Source organism: Oncorhynchus keta, chromosome 10 (genome assembly GCF_023373465.1).
Source record: "Oncorhynchus keta strain PuntledgeMale-10-30-2019 chromosome 10, Oket_V2, whole genome shotgun sequence".
In the NCBI taxonomy this organism is placed as follows: Eukaryota; Metazoa; Chordata; class Actinopteri; order Salmoniformes; family Salmonidae; genus Oncorhynchus; species Oncorhynchus keta.
In genome coordinates, this window is record NC_068430.1 from 33,301,565 (window position 1) to 33,315,135 (window position 13,571).

The following is a 13,571-nucleotide window of genomic DNA, read 5'->3' on the forward strand; positions in this document are numbered from 1 at the left end:
AAAATTGTCTTCACACAGTTCACAACGAGCCAGGCGGCCCAAACTGCTGCACATACCCTGACTCTGCTTGCACAGAACGCAAGAGAAGTGACACAATTAATATTGCCTGCTAACATGAATCTATTTTAACTAAATATGCAGGTTTAAAAATATATACTTTTGTATTGATTTTAAGAAAGGCATTGATGTTTATGGTTAGGTACATTGGTGCAACAATGGTGATTTTTTTCGCTAATGCGCTTTTGTTAAATCATCACAATTTGGCGAAGTAGGCTGTTGTAACGGCAGATTTCCTCCTCTTCGTCTGAAGAGGAGTAAGGATCAGACCAAGATGCGGCGTGGTAAGTGTTCATGACAAATTTTATTAAGAAAAGCCTGAACACTATGAAGTACAAAACAATAAACGATAACATGAAATAAACCAAACCAAAACAGTCCCGTGTGGCACAAACACTGACACAGGAAACAAACACCCACAAACCAACAGTGAAACCCAGGCTACCTAAGTATGATTCTCAGTCAGAGACAACTAACGACACCTGCCTCTGATTGAGAACCATACTAGGCCGAAACAGAAACCAAACATAGAAACACAAAACATAGACTGCCCACCCCAACTCACGCCCTGACCAACTAAATAAAGACAAAACAAAGGAAATAAAGGTCAGAACGTGACAGCTGGGATTCAATGGTAAATTAACAGTCACCGCATTGCCTGTTAACGCAGAACAAGAAAAATACAATCATTTGTGTGTTATTAGTTTAAGCAGACTGTGTTTGTCTATTGTTGTGGCTTAGATGAAGATCAGATCAAATGTTATGACCAATTTAAGCAGAAATCCAGGTAATTCCAAAGGGTTCACATACTTTTGTGAACCCTACTCTTTCAAATGTAGGTAGGGATAAATAAAGTGACTCGGCAATAGGATAGGCAGTGTGCCCCCGGTAATGGGTTGGGCAGACCGCAACACCCTCTGGAGACCCCTGCGGTTGCGGACGGTGCAGTTGGATGCTCTCAATTGTGCATCTGTAAAAGTTTGTGAGGATCTTAGGGGCGAAGCCAAAATTCTTCAGCCTCCTGAGGTTGAAGAGGAGCTGTTGCGCCTCCTTCACCACACTGTCTGTGTGGGTGGACCATTTCAGATTGTCAGTGATATGTACGCCGAGGAACTGGAAGCATTTCACCTTCTCCACTGCCCCCGTCTGTGGACAGGGGCGTGCTCCCTCTGCTGAAGTCCTTTGTTTTGTTGACGTTGAGGGAGAGGTTATTTTCCTGGCACCACTCCGCCAGGGCCCACACCTCCTCCCTGTAGGCTGTCTCGTCATTATGGGTAATCACTGTTGTGTCATCTGCAAACTTGATGATTGAGTTGGAGGCGTGCATGTCCACTCAGTCATGGGTGAACAGGGAGTACAGGAGGGGGCTGAGCACGCACCCTTGTGGGGCTCCTGTGTTGAGGATCAGTGAAGTAAAGATGTTGTTTCCTAACTTCACCGCCTGGGGACAGCCCACCCGGAAGTCCTGGACCCAGTTGCACAGAGCAGGGTTCAGACTCAGGTCCCCGAGATTAATAATGAGCTTGGGGGTACTATGGTGTTGAAGTCTGAGCTATAGTCAATGAACAGCATTTTTAAATGGGTAGTCATCTTGTCCAGATGGGATAGGGCAGTGCGATGGCGATTGCATCGTCTGTTCGATCTATTGGGGCGGTAAGCAAATTAAAGTGGGTCTAGGGTGTCAGGTAAGGTAGAGGTGATATGATCCTTAACAACTCTCTCAAAGCACTTCATGATGACAGAAGTGAGTGCTACAGGGAGATAGTCATTTCATTCAGTTACCTAATAATAATAATAATAATATATGCCATTTAGCAGACGCTTTTATCCAAAGCGACTTACAGTCATGTGTGCATACATTCTACGTATGGGTGGTCCCGGGAATCGAACCCACTACCCTGGCGTTACAAGCGCCATGCTCTACCAACTGAGCTACAGAAGGACCACCTTTGCTTTCTTGGGTACAGGAAGAATGGTGGATATCTTGAAGCAAGTGGGGACAGCAGACTGAGATAGGGAGAGATTGAATATGTCCGTAAACACTCCAGCCAGCTGGTCTGCACATGCTCTGAGGATGCGGCTAGGGATGCCGTCTGATCAGCTCCTTTGTCTTGCTGACGTTGAGGGAGAGGTTGTTGTCTTGGCATCACACTGCCAGGTCTCTGACATCCTCCCTGTCTCATTGTCGTTGGTGAACAGGCCTACCACGGTTATTTCGTCGGCAACTTTAATGATGGTGTTGGACTAGTGCACAGCCACGCAGTTATGGGTGAACAGGGAGTACAGGAGGGGACTAAGCATGTACCCCTGAGGGGCCCCCGTGTTGAGGGTCAGTGTGGTGGATGTGTTGTTGCCTACCCTCGTCACCTGGGGTCAGCCCATCAGGAAGTCCAGGATCCAGTTGTAGAGGGAGGTGTTTAATCCCAGGGTCCTTAGCTTAGTAATGACATTGGAGGGCACTATGGTGTTGAACACTGTAGTCAATGAACAGCGTTCTCACGTCAGTGTTCCTTTTGTCCAGATGGAAGAAGGCAAGTGTGGAGTGCAATAGAGATTGCGTCATCTGTGGATCTGTTGGTTCGGTATGCGAATTGTGTGCGAGTGGTATGCGAGTGGGTCGAGGGTGTCTGGGATGATGGTTTTGATGTGAGCCATACTGTTTTGCTGTACATTATTCTAAGAACCACTTAGATTCTGTTTGTCCTTTTACAAATATGTAAAGATTTTTGGTACTTTATTGCTGTTTGAGCTGTATGGAATTGCTCTTAGGCTGGTTGTTTAGTGGTAGAATATTGTCAGTCCAATAAAATGTGGTCCCTCATTAAAGTAACTATTCTGTATTAATGTAATATACATTTAGTAATATGTTCTAAACACTTTTCTTTTTACAGTTACTAAAAGCGTTTCTTTTGCAATCTTCACTGGCCTTTGTATGTTTTCTTTACCTCAAATGAAAATGGAAATTCAGCATAGTTAAACATTTGACAAATTAACAGGATTTGCAAGACCAAAGTAGTTTGACCTGCATTTCTTGAAGTTGAGCTACTTTAAGTTATTGCTCCTCGCATCTGTTAGGGACATGACCCCCTGGAGAGTGGAGTACAATGGAGCACAGCTGACATTCCAGAACAATCTTCTGTTGGAATAAACTATTTTCTTCTCCAAATGCTCAGAGGGCTTCACATTGTGGGTAACTGTGGGCAAATAGCAAAGACTCATATCAGCCATATCTCTATTTGTTTAAAATCATGAAGACCTTAATAGTTTGTATCTTCCCATCACACAGAATGGGATAGTGCATCGGGATTTGCAGCTGGAGAGAATTTGACTAGATGCAAATGCAATATTAAGGTAAGGACAAAAAGAGCAACTGTCTCAGAACCTGTGACAATCTACAATCTTTAGCATTTGCACGTCTGAGGCATTCACACGTACTCCAGCAGGGTTGGGTCAATTTTCCATTTAAATTCCAGTCAATTCAGAAAATAACCACAGATAAAGGGGTAAACTGAGTAAGTTTCTAGTAATCTCTCCTTCTTCAGTCTTTTTATTTTTCTTTGGACTTTTATATGGTGGTTGGCAACCAACTTTAAGGTGCTTTACCACCACCAACTGGACTGGGGTGTGGACCTCAATTCATCTTTCAATCACCCACGTGAGTATATGCTGCTAAAAAACAATCAGGCAATGGAAGAGGCGGGACTTGCATTGTGTTGAGCGTCACAAATAGAATCAAGTTTGATTTTAGCGCCTGGCTATGCAGATGCTCGTTGACCCATGCAAGCAGTGTGGGTGCAATGATTGAATAACATGTGTGTAAATTTATTTTTGCAATGCTCGCGCACGTTACATGAGTGGTGTGGTCAGCATCCTGATTGGTTTTTAGGAGCATATACCCACGTGGGGGTGATTGAAAGATGAACTGAGGTCCACACTTCAGTCCAGTTGGTGGTTGTAATGCACCTTAAAGTTGGTTGCCAACCGCCATATAAAAAGTGCATCATTAGATGCTTTTTTTGCCCTCGCACATCACTTTATACACAGAAGATCTCTGCTAAAAATAATCACATGATTTATCCTTCTCTCTGTGACCGCCGATAACTTCAGAACAAAGTTGACTACAAATAAAAAATACTTTGCAATTGATACAAACCAGCAAATTATAAAATGCTTCAAATGAAAACCCGAGATGACTGCATTAAAATATAAACAGTATGCTAGGTCTAATTCAATCATATTGAAATATGGTCATTTTCATGTAAAAGGACCCATGAGCACCAGCATGTGGTCCTTCTGTGGCTCAGTTGGTAGAGCATGGCGCTTGTAACGCCAGGGTAGTGGGTTCGATTCCCGGGACCACCCATACGTAGAATGTATGCACACATGACTGTAAGTCGCTTTGGATAAAAGCGTCTGCTAAATGGCATATATTATTATTATTATTATTATGTTCATAGGAGCATGTCAAATTGAGTGTCAAATGAAAGCTAGGAGTCTATATTTTTGAGCAATTAATTTGAGGCATATATACATTTTTAAACCATTTTCCATCCTTAAAATGTGGAATAAGCAAAGGCTTTGATTTCTGGTCAAACAGATGAAAAAAGGGTCATTTTTACTTTTTACCAGAAAGTCTTAAAAGGTATTAGAAATACATCAAAACACAATAATGACAACTGCCAACTAATATCAACACTTATATTCAACTTTTGAGAAATGTTTCTGCCTTCTGTAAGTTTAAGAAACATTGCCTTGTGCCTTGAAATTCTGTTTCCAAAAACCAACATATCTTTAAGATATGAGGGGGGATAATGAAAGTTCACAGTAGTATCAAGTAAAGGTAGACCTATCAATTAGTTAGTGTTTTTAGTGATGTATATTTTGTTGAATTCTTAATTTTACAATGAATTATTAAGTGATTAAAACTCCAAATTCAGTATCGACACATGCTAAAATGACGCACTTAGCGACTGTTCTCTCTTTATGTTCAATCACCATGTTGTAGGCCATCATTGTAAATACAAATTTGTTCTTAACTGACTTGCCTGGTAAAATAAAGGTAAAATAAATCAAATAAATAATCAGACAGATTCATCTGGGCCTGCAGAGCTGCAGGGTCTACAACTGACTTTTATTGTCTTTAGCATGTATGGTAACTAGTTAATATGTAACTTCCCCATTGAACTGAATAACTAGTCCAAACCAATACATGGGACAGTGCCTAGGAGCTGCCTAATCAGAGTATTGAAACCTGATGATTATATCAAATGTTTATCAGGGTTCACTTGAATGTGTAACAAAATGCACACAAAGCTTCGCACAAGGGGCTACAACATCAAGTTGCTATTCAGTGACTGGAATGTGATGATTACTTAGTTGCATTTTTAATAGGATGCTTTTAAATGTAAAGGGAAATACAGTATAACTCTTGTTTTTAGATGTATACAAGAGTGGTCGACAAAGGAACAGATATTCACTTTGATGCTCAAACAGATTCAGGTGATTTTTCAGTATTATACAGGAACTACAAACCTTTCAAACAATTCCCTTAAGTGACCTAAATACGTTTTTGTCAATTGTTTGCCAACTCATGTCGACACAACCTTAAAAATACGTTGCCAGGTAATAGATGCAGCATGCAGGTTAATCTAAGCAATGATATGTAGGTCGTGATCCATGTTTGCCAAAGTTCCCAGCTTATCTTTTTCATCACCTTATGCTCTATCCCACTGATTAATCATTTAAAAAAATGGAAATGAAACTATACCCACATGAATGATTCTATCATTGTCTTTTACCTTGTTTGCGACATATGATAGTTGTGGCATTACAATTGATTTAGTAGGCTGATTATAGTAGAATGCTGATACCAGAAAAAAATGCTTGGTTGTGCTGATCAAACTCTAAACATTAGTCAGCATAGAGGTGTATTACAACACTCGTAACAGTCCTGACTTACTGATGTTCATTTGCTCACATTGTATATCGACTTGTTTATACTGTATTATTGACTGTATGTTTGTTTTACTCCATGTGTAACTCTGTGTCGTTGTATCTGTCGAACTGCTTTGCTTTATCTTGGCCAGGTCACAGTTGTAAATGAGAACTTGTTCTCAACTTGCCTACCTGGTTAAATAAAGATGAAATAAAAAAAAGGATACCCCTCTGTGGTAACTCTTCAGAGAGCTTCCCTGAAGCTAACAACAGTAACTTCAACGTTTTAAAATGTCCTTAAAACACCAAGAGCATATTTAAGTTAAAAGGATACCCCTCTGTGGTAACTCTTCAGAGAGCTTCCCTGAAGCTAACAACAGTAACTTCAACGTTTTAAAATGTCCTTAAAACACCAAGAGCATATTTAAGTTAAAAGGATACCCCTCTGTGGTAACTCTTCAGAGAGCTTCCCTGAAGCTAACAACATTAACTTCAACGTTTTAAAATGTCCTTAAAACACCAAGAGAATAGCAATGAAATAAAGAACTCAAACAAATGTCAACAGAAAGAAACATGGACATCTTATCAAAAAGATCACAATTCATCTTAAGACATGTTTCTTCATATCACATACATTGTTTTAGTGAGTACTTCTCTGCCAAAAATTGTCGTAAGGGGTAGTTAAGACACCTTTCTCATTATGGTCACTATGGTAAACTAAGCCCCAGTCATTGTTAGGAAAGACCCATTAAAGTGATTGTCTGCTTGGTGTCATCTCTATCCCAGTAGGTCTTGGATGTCAGTGGCGATCTAGCTGATCTCTGGGACGGGCATCCCTGAACGACAAGCCCCTGGTGCCTGGGGGAGGGGGGCAGGCTGAGCTCCAGCACACCCTCCAACTGGTCAGAGCAGCAGCAGAGAGATTCCTGTTTGAGGACAGAGCAGTAAAGAAATTGTATAGGAAGGGTAAAATGAAAAGCTGTAACACAAACTTAGAGTCCTCACCAACCAAGACCCAGAGAAAACAATTACAATTGTACTATGTTTTTAAACCAGTTTGCTTCCTTATTGAATAAAGGAGGCCTTTTTTCTTCACCTTGTGGAATGAACGACCAGATTGTACTTCCAGGGAGAAGCCAGACAAACAAGGAAAATACAAGTGTATATATTTTTTATCAATAAAATGTTATTTGTCACATGCTTCTTAAACAGAAGGTGTAGGCTAAGTGTGAAATGATTCCTTACAGGTCTTTTTCCAACAATGCTGAGTTGTGACACGAGGAATAAATACACAGTTACTAACAAATAATAGAAACGAGTACAAATAACGTAGCTACAGGTATATATAGGGAGTACCACTACCAAGTCGACGTGCAGGGGTACGAGGTAGGGGTAAAGTGACTAGGTAACAGGATAGATAATAGACAGTAGCAGCGTATGTGTGTGTGCGTGTGTATGACGTAAGTATGTGTGTATGTGTGTGTTGGGGTGTTAATGTAAGTATGTGTGAGTGTGTGGGTAGAGTCCAATGTGTGTGCATAGAGTCAGTGCAAGTTACTGCAAAAAATGTATTGTTTAGCAGTCATATGGCTTGGGTGTAAGAAGTTGTTCAGGGTCCTGTTGGTTCCTGAGTTGGTGCGGTTTTACCACTTGCCATGTGGTAACAGAGGGAACAGTCTATGACTTGGGTGTCTCGAGTCTTTGACAATTTTTTCGGCCTTCCTCTTAAACTGCCTGGTATAGAGGTCCTAGATGGTAGGGAGCTGGGCCCCAGTGATGTACTGGGTCGTACTTATCACCCTCTATAGCGCCTTGTGGTCGGGTGCCTTGTAGTTGCTAGACCAAGCAGGGATGCAGCCATTCAAGATGTTCTCAAAGGTGCGGCTGTATAATTTTTTGAGGATCTGAGGGCCTATGCCAAATGTTTTCAGTCTTCTGAGAGGGAATAGGCACTGTCATGCCCTCTTCACAACTGTGTGGGTGTCTGTGGACCATGTTAATTCCTTAGTGGTGTGGACACGGAGGGAACTTGAAGCTCTCGACCCGCTCCACTACAGCCCCGTCGTTGTTGAAGGGGGCGTGCTCGACCCTCCGTTTCCTGTAGCTCACAATCAGTTGCTTTGTCTTGCTGACGTTGAGGGTAAGGTTGTTGTCCTGGCACCACACAAGGTCAGATCTCTCACCTCCTCCCTATAGGTTGCCCCATTGTCGTCTGTGATCAGTCCTACCACCGTTGTGTCGTCAGCAAACTTTATGATGGCGTTGGAGTCGTGCGCGGCCATGCAGCCGCAAATGTTAACCTGTTTAAAGGTCTTACTCATATCGGCTACGGAGAGCTAGATCATACATACATTTGTTTGATGAGGAAACAGACAAGGTTTAAAGAGAGTAAAAGGTTTCTAGTTAAATATTGGCCTCACCAGATCAAAGGCCAAGATGTTTTCTAGCAGCTGCATGAGTGAATCATTGGATAGAGCTCCATCCAGGAGCTTCAGTCTATGAATGGCAGTGCCCACACTGGCATAGGCAATAGTGGAGGGCAGGAACACAGAGAACTTATACTCTAAAGACAGTGAGATACTCACAGGATCAGCAGAAATAGGTTTGACCAGTCTTTTGTACTAACCTGTTTAGATGACATAGCAGTTGACAGACCCACTTTGTGGACAAGGAACATAATACCAGGTTGTGCGACAGAAAATAATGTATTTAACAATTGGGAGTTAGTGATTCGGGAGCAGCATACATCCTTAATCCCTGAGGCAGGATTTCATAGGAGTAGAGGAATAGGTTTCAAATTCAGGAGTCATGAATGGGCCGAATCCAGATACAATGAAACAGCCCAGTCAAAATGGCCTTGACTGTATCCCAGTGACTAGTTGCCTCTGGCAACATCGTGTGAGATTCATGGGAAATCAGGCAGTTGAATGTACGGGCATGGGTCTATAACACCGCATAATACAGGATTACACAAACTCAGCCCCCCGTCTCCCAAATGAACCGCTGACACATAATCAAAGTTATGGCTTGCTGTGTGCCCTTTGCCACACACAGGGCTGCATGATTTTTTTGGAATAAATGAAACACAAGCTATTATCATCATTCATCAAATAAGTGCCATGCACATATCACATAGAATAACAATGAGATGTTTGTTTTTCTATGCTAAAACTACTGGTGGGTGCTTCCTAAAATACTTGACTTGTAGAACTAAATGTTTCTGCATTGCTAGTATCAACAGTCACACCTCGCCATGAGCTACCAAATGTCTGCCCCTACCTGTGGCTGCCAGTGCAATGTAGGAGTGGACATGCCTGCGCAAGGCATGGAGGTTGTGAGGGATTATGGGTATGCCATGAAGAATTGGCTCCGGGAAGTCAGAGGGTAACACAGAAGCCAGGTCCCACTTTAACCCTGCCACCACCACAAGTTCCCACTGCTGTAAAACACACACATTACATTAAATCAACCATAAGCTCCAGCTGCTGCATAACAGATAAATACATACGTAGGCTATTATATCAGAAGAAAACAGGCTCACACTGACTGAGAAGCAGAACATAGAACCAAAATGACAGTATAACCTGCTATAACAAACAAAGTAATAACACACTTATTGAGTCAAAACTCATTCTTATGGCAAAAGCGAATGGAACTTGAAAATAAATCTTGTGTTTACCAGGAGCTCTGACACTGGAATGACATTGTCAGCATAGATGCATAGCTTGCTGGCGCTCAGGGGTACTGTCTCTTAAAGTTTTGAGGCCAGGAACATGCAAGCAGCCCCTAAAGGCTGCAGGTTGGCCCATTGAACAGGAAAGAGACTCAAGTAATGGTCCAGTTAGTGGATGGCCAAAGGAAATAGCTCACCCTCACACTTCTGCTCCCTGCAAACCTGTTGGAGGAAAGAAGTATGTTAAGCAATGATAAACTGCGACGACACTGGCTTCATGGATGGATTTGTTTCTATCCTCATGCATTAGTATCTAGGCAAAGGAGCTGATGAATATGACCAGATTTTCTCTCTGCCCAAAAATAATTTAAAGTACTACTTAAGGAGTTTTTTGGGGTCTCTACACTTTACTATTTATATTTTTTAATACTCTTACTTTACTACATTCCTAAAGAAAATAATGCACTTTTTACTCCATACATTTTCCCTGACACCCAGAAGTACTCGTTCTATTTTGAATGCTTAGCAGGACAGAAAATTGTTAAATTCACACTTATCAAGAGAACATCCCTGGTCATCCCTACTACCTCTGATCTGGCAGACTCACTAAACACAAATTCGTTGTTTGTAAATGATGCCGATGTGTTGGAGTGTGCCCCAGGCTATCTGTAAATTTAAAGAACAAGAAAATTGTGCCATTTGGTTTGCTTAATATAAGGACTTTTTATTTTTACATTTAGACTTTCACTTAAGTAGGATTTTACTCTGTGACTTTCACTTTAGTCATTTTCTATTAAGGTGTCTTTACTTTACCAAATTGTCATACTGAGTAAATTTTTCCACCATGTCTAAATAAAAATGTACACGCAACCAAAAAAATGTACATTTCTTGTTTTGACCGAAGGAGCGGTCAAATACAAAACATTTCAAAAATAGGTTGCTTGTATTTTGACATAACTCTTGCAGTGCTGGTGAATGGTAGCTTTCTGGTCAGAGAGGAGATCTCATCATATTCATAATCTGTTTTCATGTAGCTTTTGTACTGTAGTCCTCCAATGTGTCTCTATTTTGTGATACTATTTAGAGATGATGGTGATGCCCAACTGGTCTTTTCCAGGGACAGAAAGTTATACAATGTTCGAAGCAAACCAGATGGCATCATTTTCTTGCTTTTTATTTATTTACGGATAGCCAGGGACACACTCCAACATAATTTACAAAGGAGGCATGTGTTTAGTGAGTGCGCCAGATCAGAGGCATTAGGGATGTTCTTTATATGTGCATGAATTGGAGCATTTTCCTGTCCTGCTAAGCATTCAAAATGTAATTAGTACTTTCAGGTGTCAGGGAAAATGTATGGAGTAAAAAGTACATTATTTTCTTCAGGGATGTAGTGAAGTAAAAGTAAAATATAAATACTAAAGTACAGATACCCGAAAAAAAACTACTTAAGTAGCACTTTAAAGTATTTTTACTTAAATACTTTACACCACAAATTATGAGATAGTAAGTCATTTTTATGAGATATGTAAGTCATAATTATGAGATAAGTCATTATGAGATACGTTTAGGCGATCTGTATCACATGAATCCAATGTGCACTTTGCATCAGGCCCTCCTTAACTTTCAAGGATAACATTATGTATATCCTTTAGTGTGGGTGTTTGTGTGCGGACGTGCGTGAGAGAGTTTGTGGTGATATTGTTCCATATTAATGGATTGGAGAGTTTTTTAAATGTGAATTGGCGACTGTTTGATGACATCTGGATGATGTCAGATTTCATTCATTCATAAATTCAAGAATATAAATTGAAGAATAAAACTTAGAAATGCCTCATGAGCAATGGTCAGAACCCAAAATATAAGCTTGTTTTACTCCATTGTTTATAAAGAATGGAATTGTAAACAAACACTGTATAGCTTCAAAACATAGTTAAAACGAAGGTTACGTATGTAACCATGGTTATGTGAGCTTTATGGATCACTCCAATATATTGGTATCACTCCGCGGCGGAGGGATACATCCGAGGTGAGGATTTACAGATTTACTCCCGTATACACCTGTGTCACGTTCTCTACATCATTTTTGAGGCGCCTCTAGCACTGTAGAGGATTGGAGTGGTCCATATAGCTCACATAACCGTGGTTACATACATAACCTTCGTTATGTGAGCTATATTGGATCATTCCAATATATTGGTATACCCGTAACAGTCGGTATTAGAGGGACCTGGCCAGCCAGCGGTGAAGTCCCAGCGCGGGACCGAGACGCAGGGACCGTCAATGTGGAAGGGGGTTCCCGGCATAGTCCCCAGAAGGGGAGGCGACGCCCAGGACCCCTGAACCAACGGCAGAGGGAGGTGCCACATTTACCCGATAGTACCTAGCAAAGGTGCAAGAGGAAGCCCAGCTGGCTGCAGCAGAGATATCAGTGAGAGCCCAGGATGCAGCCATGCCTCATGTTGAATGTGCCACCACAGATCCCAGCACTGGCCTGCCAGCCAGGCGGTATGCTGTCGTAGTCATTTCTACGATCCAGTGAGAGATCTTCTGCTTTGATAGCCCAGCCCCCAGGACTCAGTCACCATGGCAGACAAAAAGCTGGTCTGTTGTTCTCACTGACCGTGTCCGCTCAGGGCACAGCATGCCGGAGGGAAGTCCAGACTCCCCTACCACTGCCGGGGGGTCATAAGCAGACAGAATAAAAGGATGTTCACATGCCTGTCTGACAGAACCTTCGGGAGGAATGAAGGGTTGGAGCAGAGAGATATACTCCTCCCCCCGGGGTCCATCCGGTAGCACTCAGAACTTACCGAAAGAGCATGGAGCTCACCCACCCTCTACATGGAAGTAATCGCTACCAAAAATCACCTTCATAGTGAGGTGTATCAGGGAGGCAGACTTCAAACGGTTGGAAAGGCGGCTTTGCCAAAGCTGCCAAGACCACATCCAGATCACAGCTCGCCATTGAGGGGTTCCTAGCTGGACGCAGGTGACAAACCCCCTTCATAAAACTGGAGATCAAGGGATGGCGCCCCACTGGCCTGTCCATTGACCCCACATGGCAGGCAGATATTGCAGCCAAATACCTTCTCAGTGTAGAGGCTGTTAAGCCCTCATCTAAGCGAGACTGCAGGTATTGGATGACATACTGCACCCCGCATGACTCGGGCACAACCTCAATACCAGTGCAACAAGAGCAGAACAACCGCCAGTGCCACTGGTATGCCACGGTTGTAGCCGGAGCCCTTGTGCTCTACATGGTGTTCATTTCATCCCCTGTAGTCCTAACATGGACCATTGGTGCCTTTGAGTGGCCAAGCCCACAGACTGAGGCGGTGCGGCCTCGGATGCCACAGGGTTCCCCCGGCCTGAGGCAGAAAGTCAGGTCTAGGGAAAGTTGCCAAGGTGTCCCACACAACAGGACAGGAGAAGGCTGAACCAGGGTTGTCTGGGGCAGTATGGGGCCACCAGAAGCAGACAATGCTCTGCCATCCTGGTCCTGTCCAGCACAACCTGGATCAGGGAAAAAGGGGAGAAATGCGTAAAGCTCCAGCCCTGGCCAATCGTGAGCCAGAATATCTGACATGGAGTACCAAAAGGGGCAGTGTGCATTGTCCAGGGAGGCAAACAGGTCCACCTGCGCCCTCCCGAACTTGTCCCACAGGTGCTGCACCACCTGGGGATGTAGGCTCCAGTCCCAAGGAGGCAGGCCCTCCCTTGAGAGCATATCCGTTGCCATACTCAGGATGTCAGGTACGCGCGCTGCGCATAGAGGCACTAGACGTCCCTGAGCCCAGAGAAGTAGCTCCCTTGCTTTAAGATTGAGGTGGTGGGACCTAGGTCCACCCTGATGATTGATGTTAGCCACCACTGTTGTGTTGTCCGTTCTCACCAGGACGTCTTC

At 42.8% G+C, this 13,571-nt stretch overlaps 1 protein-coding gene across 1 annotated transcript; it reads right to left on the reverse strand.

Moving 5' to 3' along the window:
• Nucleotides 1–6,427: 6,427 nt before the first annotated feature.
• Nucleotides 6,428–11,970, reverse strand: LOC127931913 (G1/S-specific cyclin-D2-like). Its single transcript, XM_052526052.1, has 5 exons — nt 11,870–11,970; nt 9,862–9,886; nt 9,271–9,430; nt 8,412–8,554; nt 6,428–6,917 (listed from the first exon to the last, which is right to left on the reverse strand). Exons 1-5 carry the CDS (start codon nt 11,968–11,970, stop codon nt 6,726–6,728), a joined length of 621 nt encoding a protein of 206 aa, XP_052382012.1. The 3' UTR covers nt 6,428–6,725.
• Nucleotides 11,971–13,571: the final 1,601 nt, after the last annotated feature.

What these genes read in the sequence shown, in the direction of transcription:
- LOC127931913 (XM_052526052.1), bottom strand. Translation starts at nt 11,970, where the DNA reads ATGCCGGGAACCCCCTTCCACATTGACGGTCCCTGCGTCTCGGTCCCG. An exon ending in CAGGGAGCAGAAGTGTGAGG is followed by an intron (nt 9,431 to 9,861) that starts GTGAGCTATTTC and finishes TGTGTTTTACAG; the next exon opens with CAGTGGGAACTTGTGGTGGT. An exon ending in CATTGCACTGGCAGCCACAG is followed by an intron (nt 8,555 to 9,270) that starts GTAGGGGCAGAC and finishes CACTGTCTTTAG; the next exon opens with AGTATAAGTTCTCTGTGTTC.